This window comes from Lucilia sericata, unplaced genomic scaffold (assembly GCF_015586225.1).
Source record: "Lucilia sericata isolate MDLA Ls3-8-SP2 unplaced genomic scaffold, ASM1558622v1 Contig002070F_arrow, whole genome shotgun sequence".
Classification (NCBI taxonomy): domain Eukaryota; kingdom Metazoa; phylum Arthropoda; class Insecta; order Diptera; family Calliphoridae; genus Lucilia; species Lucilia sericata.
The window spans coordinates 7,480-35,082 of NW_023995923.1; the positions used below are offsets into that span (position 1 = coordinate 7,480).

Below are 27,603 nucleotides of genomic sequence, written 5' to 3' on the forward strand. Positions count from 1 at the left end.
TTCTTTAATGGGTTCAGCGAGCGAAGATGAAGACGATGATGATGATCCACCACATTTAAGGGGACCCCCTCTGGGTCTGGGTATGTTAGGACCAAATGGTCCAGACTCAGCAGGTGGACCATTGGGAGCATCAGATATTTCAGTACAAAGCATGAGCACCGACAGCAAAAACACGCATGACGATTCAGATCAGGTAAAATGGAAAAGAAAAAATACTCACACTCCATACTCAATAAGAAAAACATAAAAGATCATCATGATCATATTAATGTTGATGTTGCTGTTGATCGTTGCTAACTTTTTTTCATATGATTAATGATTATGGCTTAACAATTACCTTAACAAATTTTGAGGGGTTTTTATTTCAACAACATATTTTTATTGGTTTTGTTTTCGGTACGCTCTCTTGTAGGGTTCCTTAGATGGTGATCCTGATGCGAGAGGTGATTCTCAAGCGGAAAATAAAAGTCCTGACGATGCCAACGGTTCAAAAAGAAGGGGGCCTCGCACAACGATTAAGGCGAAACAATTGGAAGTTTTAAAAACAGCATTTAACCAAACACCGAAACCTACACGTCATATTCGTGAACAGTTGGCCAAAGAAACGGGGTTGCCCATGAGAGTAATACAGGTGAGTTAAGTTTTATAATGTAAGCTTTTGAATTGAAAAAGCTTTTAAGTTTTGAGTCGGAAAATTATGCGCAGAAACAATACTGGTTGTTTCAAAAGTTTTTTTCTAGTGTTAAAGCTACCAAAGGCTTCTTAAAAGCTTTACTTCATCTATTTTTTAAACTTTAAAAGCTTCTAATGTTCTAAACTATTAATGAAAGCTATAGCAATTGAAGAAAATTAATCAACTACTTTGAATCTTACTTTTAGCTTTTAAATGAACAAAGTTTAGTGAGAAAGCTATAATAGTTTTAAATCTTTACTCAAATAAGCTTTAAAGCGAAATTTAACTTACAAAATTGTTTAACCTTTATTTTAAGGGAAGCTTTAAAGCTTTTAGTTGATTCAAAAGCTTTTTTGTAGTGTTAATGCTACAAAAGACTTTTTAATCATAAAAACTTTAATCTAAACTTTGAAAAAGTTTTATTGAATTATTTAAAGCTTTACTTCATTTACTTCTTAAACTTTAAAAGCTTTCCAATGTTCTAAGATATTAATGAAAGCTATAACAATTGAGGAAAATTGATGAAATACTTTTAATCTTACTTTTAGCTTTTAAATAAACAGAGCTCAATGTGAAAGCTATATTAATTATTGACAAACTATTTCGTTTTAAAATCTTTACTAAAATAAGCTTTAAAACAAAATTATTTAACTTGAAAAGCTCTAAAGCTTTTAGTTGTTTCTAAGATCTTTTTTCTACTGTTAAAGCTACAAAAGACTTTTAAATCACAAAACCTTTAGTCTAAAATTTGTTTTTAAAACTTTAAAAGCTTTTAGCAGTTGGTAGATATGGTACTATTTAAGCAAAATACCAAACAGATCATTTAAATTATTTTATTTAAAAGCTTTTATTAATAAAGCTTTTTTAAGCTTTCAGAAAAAGCTTAAAAAGCTGCTTATATTATGATCACAACTGTATTTTAAACATGATAAAAAGAAAAGATTGCAAAAAAAGTCCTCTAATTGCTAAACATTTTTAGCTTAATTCAATCATAAACCTTTTTCCGGTATAGATATATTTAAAGCTTTAGATTAAATTACGCCCAATCACCTGTCTTTAGATCAACACACTTTAGATAAACACGTTAACGTTTCAATTTCATATTTTTTTAAACTCAAATTATATTTAAAATAATTTGATAAAAACTAAATAATTTTATATAAAAAAAACGAAATCGTTTAAAAAGAAAACAAAATTTAATGTTTAAAAACATGAATGAAGAGGACAGAGAATAAGAGCAAATGTAACGAACGGCCGCAGCACGTTAAACATGCCACAAACTCAGAGTCCATCTAATAGAGTTTTTTATACAGGCAAAAAGAAAACAGAAAATGAAAATAAGTGGAAAAATATAATTGGATCATAAGCTGGAAAAAGCATTCATGTTACATGGTGTTTCAGAATATTGAGGTAAACAAGCATCACACGGATGATGACTGACGGTGATGATGATGATATTGACTACTTGCAACAAGGTAGTTTCGAATAAATACTGCTGTTTGTTGGATATTTTAGCAATTTTCATTATTACTTTGTTTAAAAATGTTTCCATACAAAACAACCAGTGAACGCTGGTACGTGACAATTGACCATAAAATCAAAATATTTCCTACAATTGTTTGCACCAACGAAAGCAGCATAATTTTCCAAAATCATTATTAAAGTTTTTATATATAAAAAACACTTTTTTTTTAAATTATTAAATGTTGCTTTAAAATTTAAACTTTTTCCTTTTTTAAATCAAATGTTATTGATTTGTTGGGGTTCAACTTAAAGACATGATGCATTCATTCAATCATTAATTTTAACTTTTACTTGTTATAAGCTAAAATGTGTCTGTGTGTGTTTAAAACGCGTTATTTCTTGGTGTCAAATTTAGCCGTCGGCTTTTATTTACTCTTTCAACAGTTTAATAATATTGCCACCGATTGTTGCACATTCAATCTTACACTGCATCAAACACAAGGATGCAGGCTATATGTGCGTGTGTATTTAAGTTTAAATGCCTATTATTATTATTATTGTTGTTGTTGCGTTTTGGAAGGTGTCAATTTTCGGTTAAAGTGTGAACGTCAATAAATTTCTTGCCTTCTCATTCACTCTCTTGGTGTCTGTCTGTCTGCCATGGTATTTTAAGTTTATTGCACTGCACGTTATTTTATTGATTGATATAAATTGCTATAGGCTTGGAAAGCTCATTATTAAGTAGCACATTATTAAGAGCTTTTTATGCTAAACCTAAAGGTCTTGTATTAAACTTTTTATTGTTGTAAAACTTTTCCGCAAGTTTTTTGCAACGGTTTTGCTATAAAGTTCTAGTAAAGCTAATAGCTTTGGGGATTCCCAAGGCTTTATTGAAAAATTCTTCAATATTTTATATAGTTCACACTATAGTCTGTTTTATAGTCCAGACTATAGACTTTTCTATAGTCTATAGATTTTTCCATAACCAGACTTTTCTATAGTCCAGGCTGTAGAATGTTCTATAGTCCAGACTATAGACTGTTTTATAAGCCAGACTATAGACTGTTCTACAGTCCAGACTTTAAATTCTATAGTCCAAACTATATACTGTTCTATAGTCCAGACTATAGACTGCTCTATAGTCCAGACTATAGACTATATATAGTCCAAACTATATACTGTTCCATAATCCAGACTATAGACTGTTCTATAGTCCAAACTATATACTGTTCTATAGTCTAGACTATAGACTGTTCTATAGTCCAGACTTTAGACAGTTCTATAGTCCAGACTATGGACAGTTCTATAGTTCAGACTATAGACTGTTCTATAGTACAGACCATTGACTTTTACTAATTTTTACAAATCGTGTCCAAATTTTGAATAGAAGATATCCAGCTATTTTTTATTGGTTCTCGTAATACTATGTCACCAAATTTTATTTGAATTATGACCACATAATCATTGATTATTTTAATATTAATTAGTTTCAAATTTAATGCTCAAATTTTTATAGATTTTTTGTTACAGATACATAATTTACATTATACCAAAAAACTAGATTTTTTTAAACGGCTAAAATAAACTTTTATTTTCTTCAGTTTTAAAAAAAACGAAATAAACCAAATATTTTATGTATTTCTAACGTCTAGAGTGGGCGTTTCTGCAATTAAATTATCTGCCGGTTTTTTAAGGGAATTTATTTTTCTTCTTCATCAATTATGCAAAAATAAAAACTAAAATTCAGTTGAATTTAGGAGTTGTAGACGTTTAGAGTCGTTAAGACAACTTCCGTTTTAGAGCATTTCAAAAATAAAAAAAGGTTGGTTTCATTTTTTTTTTCGAAAATCATTCAAGCTTAACAAAAAGACTAAAGACTGTCTAGAGTTGAAAAAGAAGCTTGCTTATGAATATTTATTTATTATTGATGAAAGCTTAAGATGCAACAACAGCCAACAATAACAACTGTGGCTTAAAATGTTAAAAAAATATTTTTTTTTGTGAAGTTTAAACGATTTATGCGTTTTTTATGCAGATAAAAAATTATTTTAAAATATAAAATATAAAAATTTTCTTTACTGAGTAGAGCAAAAATTTTCTTTAAAAAATTGCTTAAGATTATTTTGTACATTTTATGGAATCTAGGCCTTTTTAGTTTATACCTTTTTGTTTAAGTGTAGAAATTTAACTGCGTGAGTTTTTTTATGTTATTTTCTTTTTTAGTAGTAGAAAATTATTCTCTTTGACTGTAACTGACAACTTCAGCCACATTTGTCAGTTACGGTTGACCACAACCACTGACTTGTGTGCATTAAATATTTTCTGGTTGTTGTTATTTTTTTTCTGTTGTTAATGGTTTGCCATTCATACGGGCTTTTTGTAGGGGTTTTCAATATTTACTTTTGTTTTAATCAAAATCTTTTTACAATTTGATAATGTTTTCTCCAAAAGAGGACTTCCTTGGAAGTAGAAAAGTAATGAAATTGAGAATTCTAAATTTTATTTTTAAACCTCTGCTTATGTAGTCCATACTATAGGCTGGTCTAGTCTATATAGTCCAGTGCAAACTATAAACTGATCTATAGTCCAGAATAGAGACTGTTCTATAGTCCAGACTAGAGGCTGTTATATATTCCACGCTGTAGACTGTTCTATAGTCCAGACTATAGACTGTTCTATAGTCCAGACTATAGACTGTTCTATAGTCCAGACTATAGACTGTTCTATAGTTCAGACTATAGACTGTTCTATAGTCAAGACTATAGACTGTTCTATAGTCCAGACTATAGGCTGTTCTATAGTCCATACTATAGGCTGTTCTATAGTCCATACTATAGGCTGTTCTATAGTCCATACTATAGACTGTTCTATAGTCCAGACTATAGACTCTATTGCTCTATTTGGAACAATAACTTCTACAACTATAAACTTTTACTTAAAAAGAACTTAGTTGCCATATGGATGAGGTTGCCCCAATGTGCAGTTTTCTGTATCAATACATTGGTTTCAAATTGAAAGTTTTAATATTTTATATTAATGAACTACTTTTTAAAACTAAGTTCAAATCCACTTTAAGCTTCGAAAACTTTGACCCATTGTGCAGGCTTTTGTATTTCTATTTGTTAGCAACTGAAATAAAATTTTTAAAGCTTAACCTTTGCTTTAGGGATAAACCTAATTTGAAGGAGATAATATTAAAAAATTCGTAGTTCAATAAGTTTAAACATTTACTTAGAAATAGCTTAGTTGCCAAATGGATTAAGTCACAAAAACAAAAATTACAAAAAAAGATAATTTTAAATTTATTGCACAAATAAAATCTGTTATTAAGTGATTCTTTCATTATTTTTTTGAACTAAAATAGTTAAAAGTGAAGTTAGTTGATTTGGTGTATTAGGTCTTTTTATTGAAATGTTTAAATATATAGAACTTTCAAATTATTTAAGCTATTTCTTTGATATTTGTTGTGTTAATAAATCATAAATTAAGCTTTGAAAATATGGTCAAAAAAGCATTAAAATTTCAACATACAGGTCGCTACAGTGGGTCAAAGTTGAAACTGTTTTCTTGAATTTGTTAAAAAAAAATCCTGTTTAAAACTCGTCTGAGTTGACTTCTTTAAACTAATATGCCAAAAAGAACACAACTAACAAACAGCCAGCAATGTAGAGAAGAGCCAACAACAGCAATGTTGTATTAAAAAACCGCCAACTAAATAGTTATACGGTTGACCACAAAATACAAAACCAACATGAATGTTCATTCAGTCAAATACACACAGAAAATAAAACTAAAAAAAATTAAGCAATTTCTACCTCTTGAAATAAACACAAATAATAAAGAAAAAAAAATAACCCAAATCTTTTTAAAAAAATAAAAGATTTTGTGACAAGTGGCCAGTCACATTTGGAAAAACAACTTAATCCATAATACAAAACAGACAGACGGACAGACAAAACCTCACCCACATCATTATCCGCATCCTCAGCTTCATTTACAAACATTAACAATTCACTACACAAAAAAAAATTATAACAAAAATTCCATGAATCATTTGAAGTACATTAAGTAACAAAAAAAAAACAGAAAAAATTGGTCATACTTGAAAATCATCATACACAGGAGCGGCAAAACTTTATCACTCAAAGAATTTTGAACTGGAAAAAAAAACGAATTGATATTTTTATTATTGCCATTCGATACACTTGTAGCAGCAGCAAACAGCTCTATGAAATTGTGAGTGAAACAAATTCTTTTTGACAGCAGCGACAACACTTTCAATACAATTCAATACACATATTTTCGTATTATCGAGGGAACTTTAGAACATCTGTAGTTTGTGACACATACTCAACACCTTTTTTTTGTTTCTTTTGGTTTTTGAACTAAACCGAAAAGTGGAAGCGATAACAACAACAAAAACAATAACTAAAATAAAGACATCATCAATGTCATCTTTAACGGGGGGATAATGACAGATTGTTGACACTTTTGAGTATTTTTTTAGAGCATTCTTAACAATGTCATTTCATATGTATTTGGTATATTTACTTTAATTTCAAGAATTTTCTGTTTTATTTATAAATAAATTCCTTTTTTTTAGTTTTAAACTCTTTTTTGTTTCACTGTGTGTTTTTTTTCAACCTCCAAAATACCGCCGCTTGACTGACTAAAATGTTCATTTTAATATTTTTAAATCACCTCTTTTAAGGGCTAAATGTCAGCTTTACATGTGCTGCAAAAAAGATGTTGCAATGTTGAGCTTACTGAGCTGTGCAAAATTTTGTTTGTTGTTCATTCCCCAAAGTTGTACAATGTTGAAGGATTAAGAATCCGCTAAGAGAAGTTTTAAAATTCTTTATGGTTAAAAATCCGTTAAATGTATAGTAAGGGGGAATTAAGGGGACTTAAATAAAACCAGTTTATATTAAACTAAACTTTTATTAATTATACTTCAGTTTAACTTTGACCCATTGTGCTGTTAGCTATGCTCACAAATTAAAATGTTTTAGATATAATTATGAAAGCTTAACTTCCTCTCTATTGTAAAGCCAAAATTGAAACAGATCAGGCTGAAAGTTTTAAAGTTATAAAAGTTTAAATATTTGCAAAAAAGCTCAAAATTGTCAAATAAATGAAGTCGTAAAATAGTAAAACTAATTTGAGAAAAGCTTTTAGACTCTCTTTTTCTTTAACTTTGAACCACTGTGCATCTAACTGTGCTTAAATTTGTTAATATTTAAACAAATAAAAAATCGAATGTATTGAAGTAGTATATATGTATTTAGAAACGGTTTTTATTTGTAAAAGTTATAAGCTCGAGTGAAATCTTTAAAATGTTTAACTTTGAACCACTGTGCAGCTATGTATTTTTAATTTTCTTATTGGTTTATTTATATTATTTTAAAAGCTCAACAACTGCTCTCTTGTTAAACTGAAATTGTAAAAGCTAAACCAAGTACCAAATACTCAATTCAAATACAGATTCATTAAGCTCAAAAAAGCTTATTAAAGCTTTTTTATGGGTCAAAGTGATCTTATAATGTACTTATTTTGAGAATTTTCAAGTTTGTTTAAAGCTCAAATGCATATTTGATTCGGAATAAAAATAACATTGATTTAAGAATGTAAACGAATGCATTAATCCCATAATGGGCTTAATTTGAGCTCAATTCGTGCTTGATTTCAGAAGACAAAACATTTCAGCAAAAAAGTTAATTACTAAAAGATAGAAAAACGGAACCTATGAAGCTACGCAAAAAGGTGAGATCTTCGTGTACCAAAGAGCTAAGGCGCGAAAAAGCTTTACACGAGCAGCGTCTTCATGCAAAGGTTGTTGTTCCTGCTCCCCGGGGCAAAAGAGTAAATTTCGATTCTTTTGATGGATGGATTCAACAACCCGATTGATAAAGCTAACCTTTTAGCTGAACTATTCGCAAACAACTATCGTTTTCCCGGAAACCACTGCCCGAACTGGAAAGATTATCAGTAACTATGCCTTAAATATTATTTTGAACTCGTGCAGTTAAAAGGGTTTTAACGAATCTCAACGCCAGATGGCATTTCAGCACAAGTCTTGAAGCTTTCATAGAATTCATTCTACAGGATACCTACTAGCTTTTCTATAGGAAATATGGTGCAGTTGTATTCACCATTTTGGCGAAAGTAAGGTGGTGGCTCTTGTTATCTCCAAAGCGTTTCATAGGGTATGGCATGGTGCATTTTTATCAAAACTTATTGCTTTTGATGTCGCACAGTGGTATAGGAAAAAAAAAAGAGGGAAATAATTCGGTAACTTCTAAACGGTTAATCCGATTTTAATGAAATTTGGTGTGCACAAAGAGGAGGTGTTGTCGAGTTTAGGTTTTGAATTTGGACCTTATAGGCCAACCAGGGGCCCGGCGGGGGGTCCTCAAATTAGGACACCTCGGCTATGTTAAATTTTTAAAACGATCCTATTTCTTCATTTGAGTTCCGATTTAAAAAAAATTTCGTATATAGAATCTCCTCATCGAGCACTATAAAAAATGTCGTCGTAGCAGTAAATTATCTCTTATAGTTTAGGAGATATTCGCATTTGAATATTAAAATTTTAAAATTTTTACCGTCCTTACTTTAGTTTTTTTGATAATAGCAGGTCCAAATATTTCCGATTTTCGCCATTTTTTTTATTTGCTTAACAACAAGTTTATATACCAAGCAGTGAAAGAATTATGTAAAAATCATGACTGAGTCCAAAGTTATAGGCATTTAAATTTAAAAAAATAAAAAAAGGCGATTTTTTGTCATTTTTTTGGGAAAAAAGTATCTTTTTCTTTTTAAGTTATCTAAAAAGTTTCTAAGAAGATGTATATAGAATTTATACTTTTTGGAAAGCTGACTTTACATAAAATACGATAAATGAAACAAAACCTAAACATTTTTGATACCGAGGGGACCAGGTCCATCCAAAAAAACCCTATTTTTTATGGAAAATTAAATTTTGAGCAAAAATTCTCAAATCGCATAGTCGATATCAAATTATAGTGACCTGTTTTATATGACCCAATAAGTTCTTAATCATTTTGTAACGGGTTTCGATAACCCCGCCCCTGGTATGGATATAATAGGCAAAAAACCAAAAAATCCCATTTTTGGGATTTTTTAAAACTTTTTTGGGAATTCCGGGATTTCTAATAAGAAAATTCGAAATTTTTATTTAATTTTGGATTTTGAGTAAAAAAATCTACCTAACTGTAAAATTTCATCAAAAAATATTCATAAATAAAATTTTTATTGCAATTTGAAAAATTTGTATCTTCGCAAAAACTGAATAAAAAACATTTTTTAATTTTTTTTAAAAAAAGTATTCCGCGAATTTTTTAATTTTCAAAAATTATATACAGTTTTGAAAAATAGACAAAATTACCTTTCCATTGATATATAACATGCCTACCTAATGTTTTTTAAGTGACAAATTAATTAGGGAAAACTCAACATCTTTTAGAAAATTTGCCTAGCACTATTATTTTCATCCATAAGGTTAACTCTTAAATTTGTTACATATATGGATGAAAATAATAGTGCTAGGTAAATTTTCTAAAAGATGTTGAGTTTTCCCTAATTAATTTGTCACTTAAAAAACATTAGGTAGGCATGTTATATATCAATGGAAAGGTAATTTTGTCTATTTTTCAAAACTGTATATAATTTTTGAAAATTAAAAAATTCGCGGAATACTTTTTTAAAAAAAAATTAAAAAATGTTTTTTATTCAGTTTTTGCGAAGATACAAATTTTTCAAATTGCAATAAAAATTTTATTTATGAATATTTTTTGATGAAATTTTACAGTTAGGTAGATTTTTTTACTCAAAATCCAAAATTAAATAAAAATTTCGAATTTTCTTATTAGAAATCCCGGAATTCCCAAAAAAGTTTTAAAAAATCCCAAAAATGGGATTTTTTGGTTTTTTGCCTATTATATCCATACCAGGGGCGGGGTTATCGAAACCCGTTACAAAATGATTAAGAACTTATTGGGTCATATAAAACAGGTCACTATAATTTGATATCGACTATGCGATTTGAGAATTTTTGCTCAAAATTTAATTTTCCATAAAAAATAGGGTTTTTTTGGATGGACCTGGTCCCCTCGGTATCAAAAATTTTTAGGTTTTGTTTCATTTATCGTATTTTATGTAAAGTCAGCTTTCCAAAAAGTATAAATTCTATATACATCTTCTTAGAAACTTTTTAGATAACTTAAAAAGAAAAAGATACTTTTTTCCCAAAAAAATGACAAAAAATCGCCTTTTTTTAATTTTTTAAATTTAAATGCCTATAACTTTGGACTCAGTCATGATTTTTACATAATTCTTTCACTGCTTGGTATATAAACTTGTTGTTAAGCAAATAAAAAAAAATGGCGAAAATCGGAAATATTTGGACCTGCTATTATCAAAAAAACTAAAGTAAGGACGGTAAAAATTTTAAAATTTTAATATTCAAATGCGAATATCTCCTAAACTATAAGAGATAATTTACTGCTACGACGACATTTTTTATAGTGCTCGATGAGGAGATTCTATATACGAAATTTTTTTTAAATCGGAACTCAAATGAAGAAATAGAATCGTTTTAAAAATTTAACATAGCCGAGGTGTCCTAATTTGAGGACCCCCCGCCGGGCCCCTGGTTGGCCTATAAGGTCCAAATTCAAAACCTAAACTCGACAACACCTCCTCTTTGTGCACACCAAATTTCATTAAAATCGGATTAACCGTTTAGAAGTTACCGAATTATTTCCCTCTTTTTTTTTCCTATACCACTGTGTGTCGGTAATTACTTCTCGAGACTTTTCAGAGATCGCGACTTGTTACAGATGACCTAACAACAATCTCTGAAAGGGAACTTGCGAATAGAGTCGACCTCAATGACCGCAAGACTCAATATTGTGTTTTAACGCACAAAAGTATGTCAGATCATGTTGGGCATGGTGTAAATATTAAGGAATCAGAAGCTCTTGACGTTCTTGGCATTAGAATACAGTGTGCACAGAAAAAACTGAAAATGTGTTTTAATTATCAAATTTATTGTAACAAGCAAGTTTTGCACCTATCAACAAAATGATGATATCAATTATGAAATTTGTAAAAAAATATTTTTTTTCAATTAAAGAAATAATCAAAACAATTAACATCAGTAATTAAATTCAAATCTTAAAATTAGTTAATTCATTAATTGGATAAATTAAATATTTAATGAAATAAAACTTACATTTGAATTATTTTATTAATCAAATGAATTGAACAGTTTGGTTAAAAATGTATTAAAAATCAATTAAGTCGATGATTGAAACAATCAAAGCATTAATTGAATGCTTACAACATTAAAGGATTACTTTACCTTTAACAATGCGTTAAGCACTATCAAAAATATCTCTTTATTGTCACATTTGAGCAAATAAAGTGATTTATAAATTTTAAAATATTTATGAAACTTTAACTTCTTATGCCTAAAATATTATTGACTATTCGAGAATTATAAACATTCTTTCCATTATAAATAATGAAATTATTTAAATAAGATATCAAAACAAAAAACCAAAATAAAAAAGTAGGCTGGAAAAACTTTTTCAGCCAATTAAAAAATTTATTGATTCAATTAAAAGTTAAATCAAATTTGTATACTTAGGATCAAAACAATGAGATAATTATGACAATTAAAAAATTGTTTAAATAAAAGTCAAATAAAGAGAAAAACATGTTAATTGAAAATAAACTACCGATAATTTTTTCTGTGTGATGTCCGCTGTACTGAACATATTTTTCAAGTGTTGAAAAAGCATTCAAGTGTCTCGGTTTTATAAAACAATGTAAGAGATACTGCACTCCATCTTATCTCCTTACTATTTACACCACTTATATTCGACCAAAATTGGAATACAACTCCCATGTTTGGGCCGATACCTCAAAGTCTATTTTATATCTATACATATGTATGTATCTTTAATAGATTACGAACTGTATAGGTGTTTTTCATACCAAAGCTGGATTTTTTTCAAAGTTAAAAGTTTCCAGACTGTCTAGAGATCTGATATAGGTTTAAAACGGGGTAAGACCAACCAGATAAACTTTAGCCTAAAGCTTACATTATAAAAGCTTCTCCATTAGTGAATCAAAAATGTAATTGAACTGGGGCCAAAGCTTGAAAAACTCCAAACAAAAACGTAGCAAATTTTTCTCTAAGAAAATATGATTTGTCTGATATATTTATAGGTTAACACAACTATATCTGAAAAATTGACATAATATACATACATATTTAATAGACTTAAAAGTCTTCTTTAGGTTGCCTCTACTAACAACCATCCATCATGTCGTAACTTCTGTGCGTTAATTTAAAACTGTAACAAACCCTAGAAGAAAAAAAAAAATAGCGGATGCTCAGCTCAACATGTCTGGCGACATTTAAGCTTTTAAATTGATAACAAATAAATAATTTTTTTTTTATTCAAAAAAATAATTTTATCTTGAAATACAAATCTTGTACAGGGTTTTAATGTTTATAAACAAACAACAATAATAAAAAAATCACAAAAAAAAATTAACAAAATAAACAACATTTTGAAAACGCCTGCTTAAAAATTTTATGCTTCAACAGAGTTTTTAAGGCTGGTGGTTGTAGTTGCTGTTGTTGTTGGTGTTTTAAGCCATACTTTACATAGGTTTATTTTACTATCTTGACTTGGCTGAAAGATAAGCTGGCTTAAAAAGAATATTTGTAATAACAACAAACTTAAAAAAAACACACAACCAAATAACTGGTGACAACAACAATGAAAAGTTGGCGACATCTTAATGACAACAGCAATAACAACAATAACAACAATAACTACTTGAACGACTAATATTAAAATTTATATCTTTTTAATTTTTGTTTTGTAGTAGTAGAGTTTAATATGTTAACGTATCTTTTAATATTTAATACCAAAGACGATGTCTTTATTTTTTTGGATTTCTTATACATTTCTGTTGTTTAATAAATGAATTTGATTTTATTAATTTTATTTTTTTGCTTTTAATTTCTCTGTTGTTGTTATTTTCTGCTGCTTTAATGGCAAAAGGAAAGGGAAACCGCGGGCTGTTGGTTATTTACGAGTGCATGATGGCGCCAAGCTGAGCAATATTTCAACGTACCATTTAAGCTTTGAATAATAAGTGCCATAAATGGAGCAACAGCAAAGAAATCTCTTAAATATATGAATTTATTTCTGTTTTCTGTTTTTGAATTATGTTAATTCTTTATATATATTTCTTTCGGTTTTTTGTTTCATTAGAAAAACTAAAAGGAAATTAGTCATGGACATAAACGAAAATTAACCAATTTTTATTTATAAATAAAAAATTATCAAGTCTTGTTTTTATGATTAATATCTTTAAGATACAAATGATTTGTTATGAATTCAAGCATACAATTAATCATTTGATATTTATGCAGAAAAATAAATAAGAAGAAAACATATGTTCGGTTAAGTGTTGTAAAGAAGCTGGGAAAAATAAGCTTTTTTAAGTTTTTTTCTTGCTGAAAGTTTTTATCAAATCACCTGTTTTGCTGTGAAAATAATTGAAAAGAAAAAAAAAATAAAGAAATACCTTTAAAGAAAGCTTTAAATAAACTTATTTGCTGAATTGTTCTGAATTCTGTAATTATGTCCAAATCGAGTCCATTTTGGTATTAGTTTAATCTTATACATTCTTAAATCAAGCTTATTTTAAACTTAAATCAAGTATGCTTTTGAGCTTAAATAAAACCGAAAATTCTCAAAATAATCGAGCTCAAATAAAGTTCATTTTGGTATTAATTTAAACTTCTACATTCTTAAATCAAGCTTGAAACATATTTAAGATATGAGGCGGCGCTTACAGCCGAACGTCTCTTTACTTTAGGCGAACTGGCCAAAAGTGGTTATAGGACACGTCATCAATGTATACTGGAAGGTTATACACAATCATCGGACGTGCCTGATCGCATACCAAACACAGAATATGTCGGAAACTTTGAAACGCTGATCCCAGATAGAATGTCTTAGTCAAGCGGAACATTAGATCCAATACCAGTAGGAATCCGGTGTTATACGGATGGCTCTAAATTGGGGGATAAAGTGGTACTGGGGTTGTATATTGAAGACCCAGAAACAGAAATATACCACCGTTTACCTAATCATAACACAAGCTTCCAGGTAGAAGTACGACCAATAACGGAATGTGTTAATTGGATTAGAATAAATATGGCGCCCACGGCCCTTAATATGTATATTCACCGACAGCCATTAGGGCGATATCAGGTGATAGAATTAAATCTAAGACCGTATTGGATTGTAAGAAAGCTTTAACTGAATACTCTCCCAGAGGTAAGGTTTACATCATATGGGTACCAGGACACTCGGCAGTAGTCGGCAACGAAAGGGCGAATGTAATAGCTTTAAAGGGAAGTAAGCTCGAGGTAGTTAACCTGACGAACGCAAAACCATTCGACGCAACAAAAGCTGAATTAAAAATATGGGTTAGAGAATCCCATAAGGCCTCTTGGAATAATGAAACGGTGGCTAGAACCACATAGATCCTATGGGGTGACCCTGATGAGAACAAGACGAGAAATCTCCTCAAAATTAGCAAGTCTGAAGTTAGTATGATGGTACGTATTTTAAGTGAACACACAGGATTACGAGCACTTTCTTTGCCACTGTCAAGCATTCGTCGAAGTTAGATCCAAGTATCTTGGAAGTGATGTTATTCCGGAAATAACATTCCTGACTAAACTAAAATTGTTAGGAATTACGTCCAGGAAACTGAGTTTCTGAACACTGAAAATATATTAATCTTATTTGCTGAACTGTTCTGAATTCTGTAATTATGTTCGAATCGGGCTCAAATCAAGTCTATTTTGGTATTAATTTAATCTTTCGCATTCTTAAATCCAGCTTATTTTTAACTCAAATCAAGTATGCTTTTGAGTTTAAATATATGCCAAACTTTGACTTAAAAAAAGCTTGATTCAAGTATTTTGTACATAAGTTAGGTTAGGTTGATACATCTATAAATATTACATCAAATCCAAAGAAATACGCCTAGGCCACTATCGGGCCTGTTGAGCGCTCCTTATTTTGTACTTGAGTGTACCCAGGTTAAAAACTTCCAAAGCTTTGAAACTAGTTAAACAAAATACCATTCCAGAAAAAAGCTTTCGGGTTTTTTAGAAATGTTATAAAACTTGGAAATAAACTTTTACAAAGAAGCTTAAAACCCAAAAGCCATAGATCTTTTATGTCATAACTTGCACTAATCGTTAAGACTCCTCTCTTTTTTTTAGCAAACAAAATTTAAGTTTAACTTATAAAACTTTCAAAGTTAAAAGTTGTTGAAAAACAACTCACTAAAGTGCTATTATCTTGTTGCAAATTTTGAGCGTTTATTGAAAATTATAGGTTTCAATACCGCCTTAAAGGAAGGACTTGTTAAATTTTTTTTTCTTTTGCAAATAATTGAGGCGCTCTAATGTTTGTTCCAACAACCAAAAGGACCTAAAGAAATAAAAAACCCACAAAACATTTGCCTATAATTAGGGTGTTTATGTTAGTTTTTTTTTCATAAACCGCTTTTAGGCATCATCATTTGAATCGGTTCAATTTGGTGGCTTCAAATTATGGCAAATTATTTTAAATGACGACACTCATATATATGATCATCATATTCAACATTCAAAAGGGCGTTTTATATAGGGAGTTTTCAACAAAGGGGCCATGTGTTGATTAGGCTGCCTTAAGCTATAACGAAGAAGAAGAAGTAAAATATATACTTCAAATGAAATTATAACCTATAATTTAGCATTTAAGTGTGTATATTTTCGGGATAAATGTTTTGGCAGAAATGTGTTTAAAAGGAAATGTGTCACGTTTAAGGTGCCATAAAGGAAGCAGGAAAACATCTCTACTTAATTGATGTAATTTTGATCCTTTTTTAATGGTTTATATGATTAACCTCAAAGTTCAGCATAAAAAGAACTTACTGAGAAGTAAATATAACCACACATCTAAATAATATTTTATTGTGATTACTTCTCTCTTAAAAGGAAGTTGTAATAGCCATAAAAGATAGATCTGATGTTCCATAAAAACTATCTGTCAATTTTTTGCAATGATCCTTAATAAAAGTCATAAAAATTGATGTTAAAAAAACTCTGTTACAAAATTATTTTTAATAAAGAATTGATTCTATTATAAATTTATTTTATAATAATTTTTCTAAACAATTTTTATATGATTGTTATTTTCATAAAACGATCATCATCTTTATTTATGCTCAGCAGCAGCAGCAAGAACATAAATACAATCGTTTAAAATACAACTTTGTTGTAGTCAACTTGTTTGAAGTTCATGTTTGTTGTTGAAAAAGATCATGTTGATCAGTACGGTATGTTTTTTTCAGTTCTTAACTTTATAGTAGTAGTTCCGCCTATTACATGTACAGATCAACTGAATATATATTTTTTTGCTTCTTCTGTTTTTTTTTTTGTTTGTTTGATCGTTGTTCAATGTTTTTACTTGAATTGGCCATTATATTGATGATACTTAATGTTTAAATTGTAGTAAATTTTTTTAAATTTTATACATTTTTTATGTTTTTAGCTTTTTCTCTGCAGAAAAAAATAGTAGTTCTTTGCTTTATAATGATTATTATTATTATTCATGTACGATTATGGTAGCAATTTTAAAATAAAATTATTGAACATTTTAAAGTTTGAATGTAAAGTTTAAAGAAATTATTCTGAAAACAATGAGGTAATTGTTGTAGTATGAATGAATCCTAAGAGTCATGAATCCTAAGTTTCTAAACCCAAATTCCTTATATTTATCATTTCTCTGGAAGTTTTTTATCCCTATAACTTTTCCTCTCAAATTAATTTTTACCGTATATTTTATAGTGAAATTTTCTATTAATTACCCCCAAAAAGGAACTAATTGTTGCTTATTTTTGTGAAATTATTGCTGCCAATTATTAATGTAAATTCGTTAAAAATTCATCATAGAAATTTTGTTTTTCTTTATATTTGATTTTGTATAAAAATTAAAGAGTTTTTTTGCATGCAGATTATTTACAGCCTTTCTCTTTTAGTTAAACAATTTTATGCATTCAAATTAAATAAATCCAACAGATGGGAATTAAAGCTGTAGAAGAAGCAAATGTACTAATACACTGAGTAACAAAAGTAAATAGGTCATTTAGTAAACATATGTGAAAGTTAACATAATGCAGAAGGCAAGCATTAAACTATAGTCTGGACTATAGACAACACTATAATCTGTACAATTGACAATACTATAGTCTGAACTATAGATTAGACTTTAGTCTGGACTTTGAATAGGTTATGGTCTGCACTATAGACTATAGTATGTACTATAGACTAGACTATAGTCAGAACTTAAGACTAGATTATAGTCTGGACTATACACTAGACTAAATACTAGACTACATACTGGACCATAGACTGCAGTCTGGACTATAGATTAGACTATAAACTGTATTTTAGACTAGAGTAGATTATGGTCCACACTATAGACTATAGTATGCACTATAGACTAGACTGTAGTCAGGACTATACACTAGACTAAAGACTAGACTATAGTCTGGACTATGCACTAAACTAAAGACTAGATTATATACTGGACCATAGACTGCAGTCTGGACTATAGACTAGACTACAGTCTGGACTATATAATAGTCTGGACTAAATAGCTTAGACTTTAGTCTAAACTTTAAACTAGACTACATTATGGTCTGGACTATAGGTTAGACTATAGTCTGGACTATAGATTAGACTATAGTCTGGACTATAGACTAGAATATAGTCTGGACTATAGACTAGAATATAGTCTGGACTATAGACTAGAATATAGTATGGACTACACTATAGTCTCGACTATAGACTAGCCTATAGTCTGGACTATAGAATATAGAATAGATTATAGACTAGACTATAGTCTGGAATATAGAATAGACTATAGTTTGGACTATAGACTAGACTACAGTCTGGACTATATACTACACTATAGTCTCGAATATACACTAGACTATAGCCTGGACTATATACTAGAACAGAGTCTGGACTATAGACAACAGTCTGGACTATATACTATAGTCTATAATATACACTAGGCTATAGACTGGACTATAGTCTGGACTATAGACTGTACTATAGTTCGGACTATAGTCCAGACCATAATCCACTATAGACTGTACTATAGTTCGGACTATAGTCTAGTCCAGTCTATAGATTAGACTTTGCTCCAGACTATTGACTAGGCCGTAGTTATGACTATTAACAAGAATATAATCATGACTATAAACTCTAATTTTGACTGTAGACTATTGACCAGACTATAGTTTGGACTATAGACTAGACTATAGTCTGTATTATAGACTATTTTATAGTCTGATATTAAGGGTAGAGTATAGTCCGGTTTATATTATATATATTAGTCTGAAATATAGACAAAACTACAGTCTGGACTGCTGACCGGACTATAATCCTGACTATAGTCGTGCCTATAGTCTTGACAATATACTATACTATAGTCTGGACTGTACAAGAGACTATAGCGCAGACTATATACCGAATTTTAAGCAGGACTATTGCCTTGACTATAATCTCCACTGGTAACTACATTCTTGACTACAGACTAGACTTTACTAAAAACTTCGAAAATATTCAATTTGAAATAGAAGATGTGAGATTCCCTAAGATCAGTTTGCCGATTATATATATTCTATAATTTTTTTTGTTAAAAAATTTTTGTTTTTTTCCGCAAAAAATATTGAAACTTTAATATCAATCATGACTTTTATTAAACTTGCATAGTAGATACTATAATTCTAACGAAGTTTTTTTGTTATTAAAAACAAAATAAGTAATTTTTATAGTAGTTATTGCTGTTATTATCTTTTTAAGATTCTTGTAAAAAAAAATGTAGTAAATTTTGTTGCTGTTTTTTTTCCAAAACTAATTAACTTTAATCGAAATTTGTTGAGCTGTGTTTTTTTCCAATTTTTATAGTCAGTAGAAAATATTTACGTTGAAAATTAGAAATGATTTTGCGGTTTAAGTTATAAACTGAAAAACAGCAGCAATAACAAAAAATTATTTGTTTACGGCAAACAACAGCACAACAAAAACATCAGTCATCAGTTGGAATACACTCGACAGTGAAGAAAAGATAAAGTAACAATGGAAATAATTTCAGAATGACTTGTAATTTGTCTTTTGTGGTACATCATCGTATACATTTCATGACTATTTCCAAAGTCACGCCTTTTGCGGGCGGTTGGTCGTTTAAATTTAACTTTGTTACATTTGCCGAATTGGCTTCTGATAAAAAAAACATGTTGTTCCCCGAAAAAAATACCACAAACAGTAAGTAGAAAAAAACACCAACAACAGGCGCCTTTAATACAATTGTTTGATGGTTTATAACCTAGCAGCCAACCGTCCGTCCTTCTGTCCATCTTTCTAATTTATTTTCTTCAAATTTTTCTCATTTTTTTTTTAGTAGCTTTAATAATGTTTTGAAAAAAAGTGAAGTAGTTAAAGTAGTTTGTTTCTAATACTCCGCTATCACCACTTAATAGTTCATTGATGAGTTGTTGAAATATTTTGGTGAAGCTTCAAAAGATACAAGCCGCCCATGAAATTATTATCATCATCATGGCGCTTAGACGGTTGCTTTTTCTTTGGTGAGGTTTTCTTTAAAATAAATGTGTTAAATTAACCTTCTTTTATTTTTATAAAAATTTTATTGTAAGATCATCATTTATGATCATGTGCATGATACTGAGTATTTTTCTGTTTTTTATGGTGAATAACCCAAATGATTTGTTTTTATTACAAAATAACAAGTATTAATATTTTCGAATTATTTGTGGTTAAAATAATTAGATTCTTTCTAGGTTTACCAATTTTAGAACTACTTTATTAATCTTTGCTTTATTACATATACGAGAGGTTCCCTGTGAAAGCAAGAGAGCTCTTAGAAAAGCTTTCTGCAGTTATAAGCTTTAAAATAGGCATCGCCAGAATCCCGAAAACTTCTTAAGCGAAATCCTTGTATATATGTTTTTAGAACAATATTTCAGCCAAAAAATTTGATCGCAAAGTTGTTAAATTTGTACTAAAAAACTTCTAAATTTTATTACCACAAAATTGCTTTAATTCCGTTTGTTATTTAGCGCCAAATAACAGAAAAATACATTTTTATTATTCCCAACAATCTTAGGGCCTTATAACCTGCTGCTAAAGCTTTTGAGCTTAAAGCCGTCAACCACAAAAAGTTGCTTACAATTATGTATATGAACATCCAAAGGATTTCTGCTGTTGGCTTTTGGTGACTGTGACGATTAGTTTTTCGGTTTATTAATAAAATTGCCATTTAGATTTTTTTATAAAGTTCCCAAGAATATAAATAATATTTTTATGTCTGGCAGTTAACAGAATCCTACTGTGTGAAGTGGGTTAATAATAACAAATTTTATGGATTTTCAAATGAAGTTGACTTTTAAGGGAGAAGAAAGAGAGAAAAAAAGTTGTGAACTTAAATACAACCTATAAAATGCAGTAAAACGCAAAAAAAAAACTTATTAAGAGTAAATATTGTTTTTGAGAAAATTTATTTAATTCTGAAATACTAAAAAGAACTTCCAGAGAAGTAGAAAAGGTGTATGCAAAGAAGTTAAGTTTCAACAACAGAATCCTTTATAGTCTCGACTACAGATTTGACAAAAGCTTTATAGTCCTAACTATAGACTTATATAGTGTGGACTCGACGACAGACTTGACTATAGCCTATAGATTCGACTACAGTCTATATACTCGATTATAGTTTTGACTATAAACTTCAGTATAGTTAGGACTATAGACAATATTTTCAATATAGTTTCGACTATAGATTCGACTATAGTTTGGATATTATACTTCACTACAGTTTGGACTTTAGACTAGATTATAGTCTGGACTTTAAACTCGACTATAGTCTGGGCTATAGACTCAATTATAGTCTGGACTATAGACTTAATTAAAGTCTGGACTATAGACTCGATTATAGTCTGGACTATAGACTTGTCTATAGTCTAGACTATATTGTCAAGACAATAGTGTGGACTATAGACTTGTCTATAGTTTAGACTATATTGTCAAGACAATAGTGTGGACTATAGACTATAGTCTGGACTATAGACTCGACTATAGTCTACACTATAGACTCGAATATAGTCTGCACTATAGACTCGACTATAGTCTGCACTATAGACTCAATTATAGTCTAGACTATATACTCGATAGTCTGGACTATAGAGTGTGAACTCTAGGCTTGACTATAGTGTGGACTATAGACTCGACTACAATCTGGAAGATAGACTCGACTACAGTCTAGAATATAGAATCTACTATAGTCTCTACTATAGACCCAATGGCAGTCTAGAATATCGACTCCACTATAGTCCAGACTCGACTATCGTGTGGACTATAAACCCGTCTATTATCCGGACTATAGATTCGACTATAGTCTGGACTATAGATTTGACTATAGTCTGGACTATAGAATCGACTATAGCTTGTACTATAGAATCGACTTTAGCTTGTACTATAGACTCGACTATAGTCTGGACTATAGACTCGACTGTAGTCTGGGCTATATACTTGACTATAGTCTGGACTATAGACTCGACTATAGCCTGGACTATAGACTCGACTATAGTCTGGACTATAGACTCGACTATAGTCTGGACTATAGACTCGGCTATAGCCTGGACTATAGACTCGACTATAGTCTGGACTATAGACTCGACTATAGTCTGGACTATAGACTCGACTATAGTCTGGACTATAGACTCGACTATAGTCTGGGCTATAGACTCGACTATAGTCTGGGCTATAGACTCGAGTATAGTCTGGACTATAGACTCGACTATAGTCTGGACTATAAACTCGACTATATTCTAGACTATAGACTCGAGAATAGTCTGGACTATAGACTCGACTATATTTTAGACTGCAGACTCAACTATATTCTAGACTGCAGACTCGACTATAGTCTGGACTATAGACTCGACTATAGTCTGGACTATAGACTCGACTATAGTCTGGACTATAGACTCGGCCATAGAATGGACTATAGACTCTATAAAATTCTGGACTATAGCCTCGTCTAAAGTCTGGACTATAGACTCGACGATAGTCTGAACAAAATACACGACTATAACCTGGACTAAAGTCTCGACTATAGTCTGAACTATAATGTAATGACAAGTAAACTCAAATGGTTACTTTGTACAACCTATGTAATCTAAAAAAAGATAACTGTTACTTTAACATTATTGTTTTTACTTTAACATTGTTGTAATTACTTAATAAATAATAATGTGTTTTATTTAAAACTTTTATAATGAAAAATTTTGTTCATATTTTCCAGTGTATTTAGCTGGTTAAAGTTTAAATTTGTAGTTGAAAAAAAAGACTGAGATTTTTTCAGTATTTATTGTCCAGTGAGTGGTCTTTCGAGTAGTTGTATGTTTATATGTTTTGGCCATGATAAATGTATCTAGGTATTGTAATTTACAAGTAATAAAGAAAATATGAGTTTTTTTTGTTTGCTGCTGCTGCTGTTTCTACTATATGTTGTCCCCCTAGTCAGGCTCTTTAGAGAGTCATAAATATTGCACTTGTATATTTATGATTTTACAACTAAAAAAAAAATAAAAGTTTTTTAAAAAAATTATTATGCTACTAACAACAGCAAAAAAATACAAAAAAAAACTTTTTAATATTCGCATTTGTTTTGCAACAACTATTTTCTATAAGCCGCTGGTGTCCGATAAATACAAACCAGTCAGCAGCAGCAACAACAACAGCAATTCATTCAGAAAACTTTTTTTCTTCTTTGTGGTTTGTTATATTTTTTTTATAAATTTCTGTGTTAAATGTCGAGTTTGGTTCACTGATGACTGACTTTGTTGGATAGATGGACAGATGGATGGTTGGCAGGCCAAAACAGAGCTATCCAAGCGTCTGGTTTGGTTAGGATGCTTTAAATCTGTGGATTGTTTAACACCACCAACATACCAGCCAGTAGTACATAAATGGTAGTTGTTTATTGTTGTGGCTGCTAGCCGCCACTGTTACAATTGTAGTGGCCTTCTGAAACATTGTTAACATTACAAAAAAAAAAAAAAAAAAAAAACAAAACAACATTAACAAACAAAAAGTGTTAAACAACAATGACGAGAGATGATGAATTGTTTGTCCATAAAAAAAAACTATGATTTTAATTTCATATTTTTTTGCACTATTTTGTACTCCTGCCCGCTGCCCCAATAAACATTGTTTTGTTCTTAGAAAAAAACTTATAATTTCCCCTACCCTTTCTTTAACATTGCCGCAATGTTAAGCATCCAATCAACATTAAACATCAACTAGTGAAGCAAACCAATATCTGGGGAAGGAGGGTTTTTATAAATTATATTTTTTCTATTCTTTAGATCAACCACTGTAGAGGGGCAGACATTTTTATATTTTTGTAGTTACACATCGATATTTTTATTTTATTTTTAAAAAGATCTTAAAGAAATGTCCACACCCTTGATCCGTCCGTCCGTCTATCTGTTAAAACACTACAGACGGACATTAAAGCTCCTAAACAGCAGGAACTAGGAAGCTGAAGTTTTCCCCAAATATGTTCTATAAATATCAGGTTTTCAGCAAAAAATCCTAAAAAATTCTTCTAAAATTCCCATAAAAGGCTTTACTTTATAAAATAAGCATCTGCAAGTTGCTTTGCCTTAACTTTTCTCGCAGTGTTTTCATATTTGTATTCAGTTGCAAAATAATGTTTTTTCTATAGATATGTATGTATTTTGTTGTAAATATTGCCTTTAGCTATATTATAGAGTTTTGTTTCCATTTGTTTGTCTTCCTCTCTAGTCCCTCCTCTTTCCTTTTTAATATTTCTGTTGCAACACGAGCTTTTATAGAAAATAACAACAACTTTTAAGAAACAAAAAAAAAAAAAAAACAATATAAAAAATAATAGCAATTTTTATTTAAATCTATATTGTAGTTTTGTTTTTCTTTTTTGCAACCCATTTATATGTATGTGTATGGAAAAAAAAAGAAAAGTATTTTCCTTTTTATTATTATTTTTTGCAATTTTTTTATTATTATTCTATCCAATGTTCGAATGGAAAACAAATAGTAAAGTGAATGTGTGTGTGTGAGGTTATAATAAACACACTGATACATGCATAAATATATGCATTTAAATTTCAACAAATTTAAATGCATGATTTTTGTAGAAATGTAGAATTTTTTTATAAATTTTATAAAATTATAATTTTTTGTTGTTGCATACATAACATTCTGCATGAAAACTGTTCCAAAAGAAGCAAAAACGTGTCCAACTCTTTGATGCGATTGGCAGGGATAAAGAAACAAAGAACAAACAAACAAACAAACTAACTACTACTACTAACTAACTAACTAACTAACTAACTAACTAACTAACTAACTAACTAACTAACTAACTAACTAACTACTACTAACTACGAACTAACTACTAACTAACTAACTAACTAACTAACTACTAACTAACTAACTAACTAACTAACTAACTAACTAACTAACTAACTAACTAACTAACTAACTAACTAACTAACTAACTAACTAACTAAGCTAACTAACTAACTAACTAACTAACGTAACTAACTAACTAACTAACTAACTAACTAACTAACTAACTAACTAACTACTAACTAACTAACTAACTAACTAACTAACTAACTAACTAACTAACTAACTAACTAACTAACTAACTAACTAACTAACTAACTAACTAACTAACTAACTAACTAACTAACTAACTAACTAACTACTAACTAACTAACTAACTAACTAACTAACTAACTAACTAACTAACTAACTAACTAACTAACTACTAACTAACTAACTAACTAACTAACTAACTAACTAACTAACTAACTACTAACTAACTAACTAACTAACTAACTAACTAACTAACTAACTAACTAACTAACTACTAACTACTAACTAACTAACTAACTAACTAACTAACTAACTAACTACTAACTAACTAACTAACTAACTAACTAACTAACTAACTAACTAACTAACTAACTAACTAACTAACTAACTAACTAACTAACTAACTAACTAACTAACTAACTAACTAACTAACTAACTAACTAACTAACTAACTAACTAACTAACTAACTAACTAACTACTAACTAACTAACTAACTAACTAACTAACTACTAACTAACTAAAACAAAATACATCGAACCTAAAAAATAAAAAAAATTATTACATTTTTGGCGCATATTGTGAAAATCGCCATTCATACTAATTTAGCATAATTCTTGGCATTGAATGGTGCTCAAATCAAAACCTTTACCTTTGTAAAATATTTGTTCACTGTCATTACCTGGTTCTTAAAATAATAAACACAATGCGTTCATACTAATGCAAAAAAATAAAAAACATATACATATGTATATTGGTTTTATAGTGTGAGCTTATTTAAAGCGGCATTTAGATCAGGATCATAAAAAAATATGAAGTTTTTTTTATAATCTTACGAGCGTTGATGATGAGGATCATCATAAAAATTGTATTATGAGCATTTATGATTTCTGTTCGTTTTAATGTTTCTTGTTTTTAACGCTGTAGAGGCTGTAAACGCAAAATAAAGTTCATAAAGGTTTTTTTTTGGTTTGAGTTGAGTTGAAGTAGTAAAAACAAATGAATTGTATTATAAAAATGGAGTGAAATATCCCATGACGTTATTTTTCTGCTTTTTAGGAAAAAACATTTTAATATTCATATAAAACTATAACAAAGACGAGTCAAAGTTTTCATGTCAAATATCTGCTAACTGCATGAATAAAGAATTTAGAAGTCATGAAAGCTTTTTTTACAACAAAAATTAAAGAAAAACACTTAATTTCTTTAACATTCTGAAACAAAATTTAGTTAGTTTTAATGAATCGATGTTTAATTTAAGAAAAAAATCTTTTTTGTTAAAGATTTGATTCGACTTTAACTAATTTTTCTTTCCTGTGATTCTTGTCTTCCAGGTGTGGTTTCAAAATAAACGCTCAAAAGAAAGACGCATGAAACAAATCACCAGCATGGGTCGGCCACCGTTCTTTGGAGGTGCTCGTAAAATGCGAGGATTTCCTATGAATCTATCGCCGGGTGGTTTAGATGATGGTCCCGGATTTCCCTATTTTGCGGCGGAGGGTAAATTTGAATTTGGCTATGGACCACATTTTCATCCACACGATGGACCCTTCTTTCCAGGACATCCTGGAGGACCAATGCCTTTCAATGCGCCTGGTAAGTTAACAAACTTTCCCTTTTAGCCCTTAAACAATGACTAACCTATAACTTAATTTACTTTTCTAGGCGGACCAATGGATCATACGGGTCCAATTCCTATGGTTAATGAATTTGGCCTAACACCCGAATCACAATTTCTTAGTCAGACTGCCGGACCTCCCATGAATATACAATCAGCGGGAGGTCCGCAACCACCTCCGGACCATCTGCTGGCCGCCCAGCAGCAACAACAACAAGCCCAACAACAACAGCAGCAGCAACAACAACAGTCACAACAATCTCAACAAAATGGCCCGCGTTCCGCATCACCTGAATTCATGTCAGCCGCCAATTTCAGTGAACCTCAAAATATGCAAAACGAAACGCTAGTTTGGTAATATTCAAAAGAGTTGGCAACACGTTTGCTACTATTAAAAACTCTAGCCGAATATCAGCAACAGGAGGATGTGGTTTGAAATGAACTCAAAATCAAACAATTCAACGTTTAGAGGGCTGGTCCTTATACAGAAACAAACAAAGTCGTCATTCAAAGATCATGGAAACACAACACTCAAATATTTGCTAAAAAACTACTTTAAATTTCTACTATTTACTACTAAAAAAAAAGAAAATTTTACAAAATATTTAAAGAAAAATATGGCTGCTTAATTTGATATTAATTGCTGAAGCAAATAAAAAAACACACACACACACACAAACAAACAAAACAAAAAAATATTAACATATAATTAAAACAATTGTAAATTGAATTTATCTATTTATTTATGTATGAATGTATTATATTTATATAACGATATATTGAATTAAATTATAATAATATAAATAAAAACTTTTTGGAGACTTTTTTTTGGAGAAATATTCATAGAGACTCCAAATATAACTCCTACAAACTGATTTCAAATTCAAAATTTTATGGCAATAGTAAGGAAATGACATCAATAGCTGAAGTTTTTATTATTTCACAAAAGCGGTTATCTTTTTTTTCGTATATTTTTTATGTAGTACTGGGGAGTCTGATTCTGTTGG

General features: G+C 29.9%; 1 protein-coding gene across 1 annotated transcript; it reads left to right on the forward strand.

Annotated features, from left to right (window-relative positions):
• Positions 1–27,183, forward strand: LOC119613338 (LIM/homeobox protein Lhx1). Its single transcript, XM_037969353.1, has 4 exons — positions 1–193; positions 413–631; positions 26,313–26,574; positions 26,644–27,183. Exons 1-4 carry the CDS (start codon positions 8–10, stop codon positions 26,952–26,954), a joined length of 978 nt encoding a protein of 325 aa, XP_037825281.1. The 5' UTR covers positions 1–7; the 3' UTR covers positions 26,955–27,183.
• Positions 27,184–27,603: the final 420 nt, after the last annotated feature.

Coding starts and splice junctions, on each gene's coding strand:
- LOC119613338 (XM_037969353.1), top strand. CDS start 8: ATGGGTTCAGCGAGCGAAGATGAAGACGATGATGATGATCCACCACAT. Junction 194..412: donor CGCATGACGATTCAGATCAG/GTAAAATGGAAA, acceptor GCTCTCTTGTAG/GGTTCCTTAGATGGTGATCC. Junction 632..26,312: donor TGCCCATGAGAGTAATACAG/GTGAGTTAAGTT, acceptor CTTGTCTTCCAG/GTGTGGTTTCAAAATAAACG.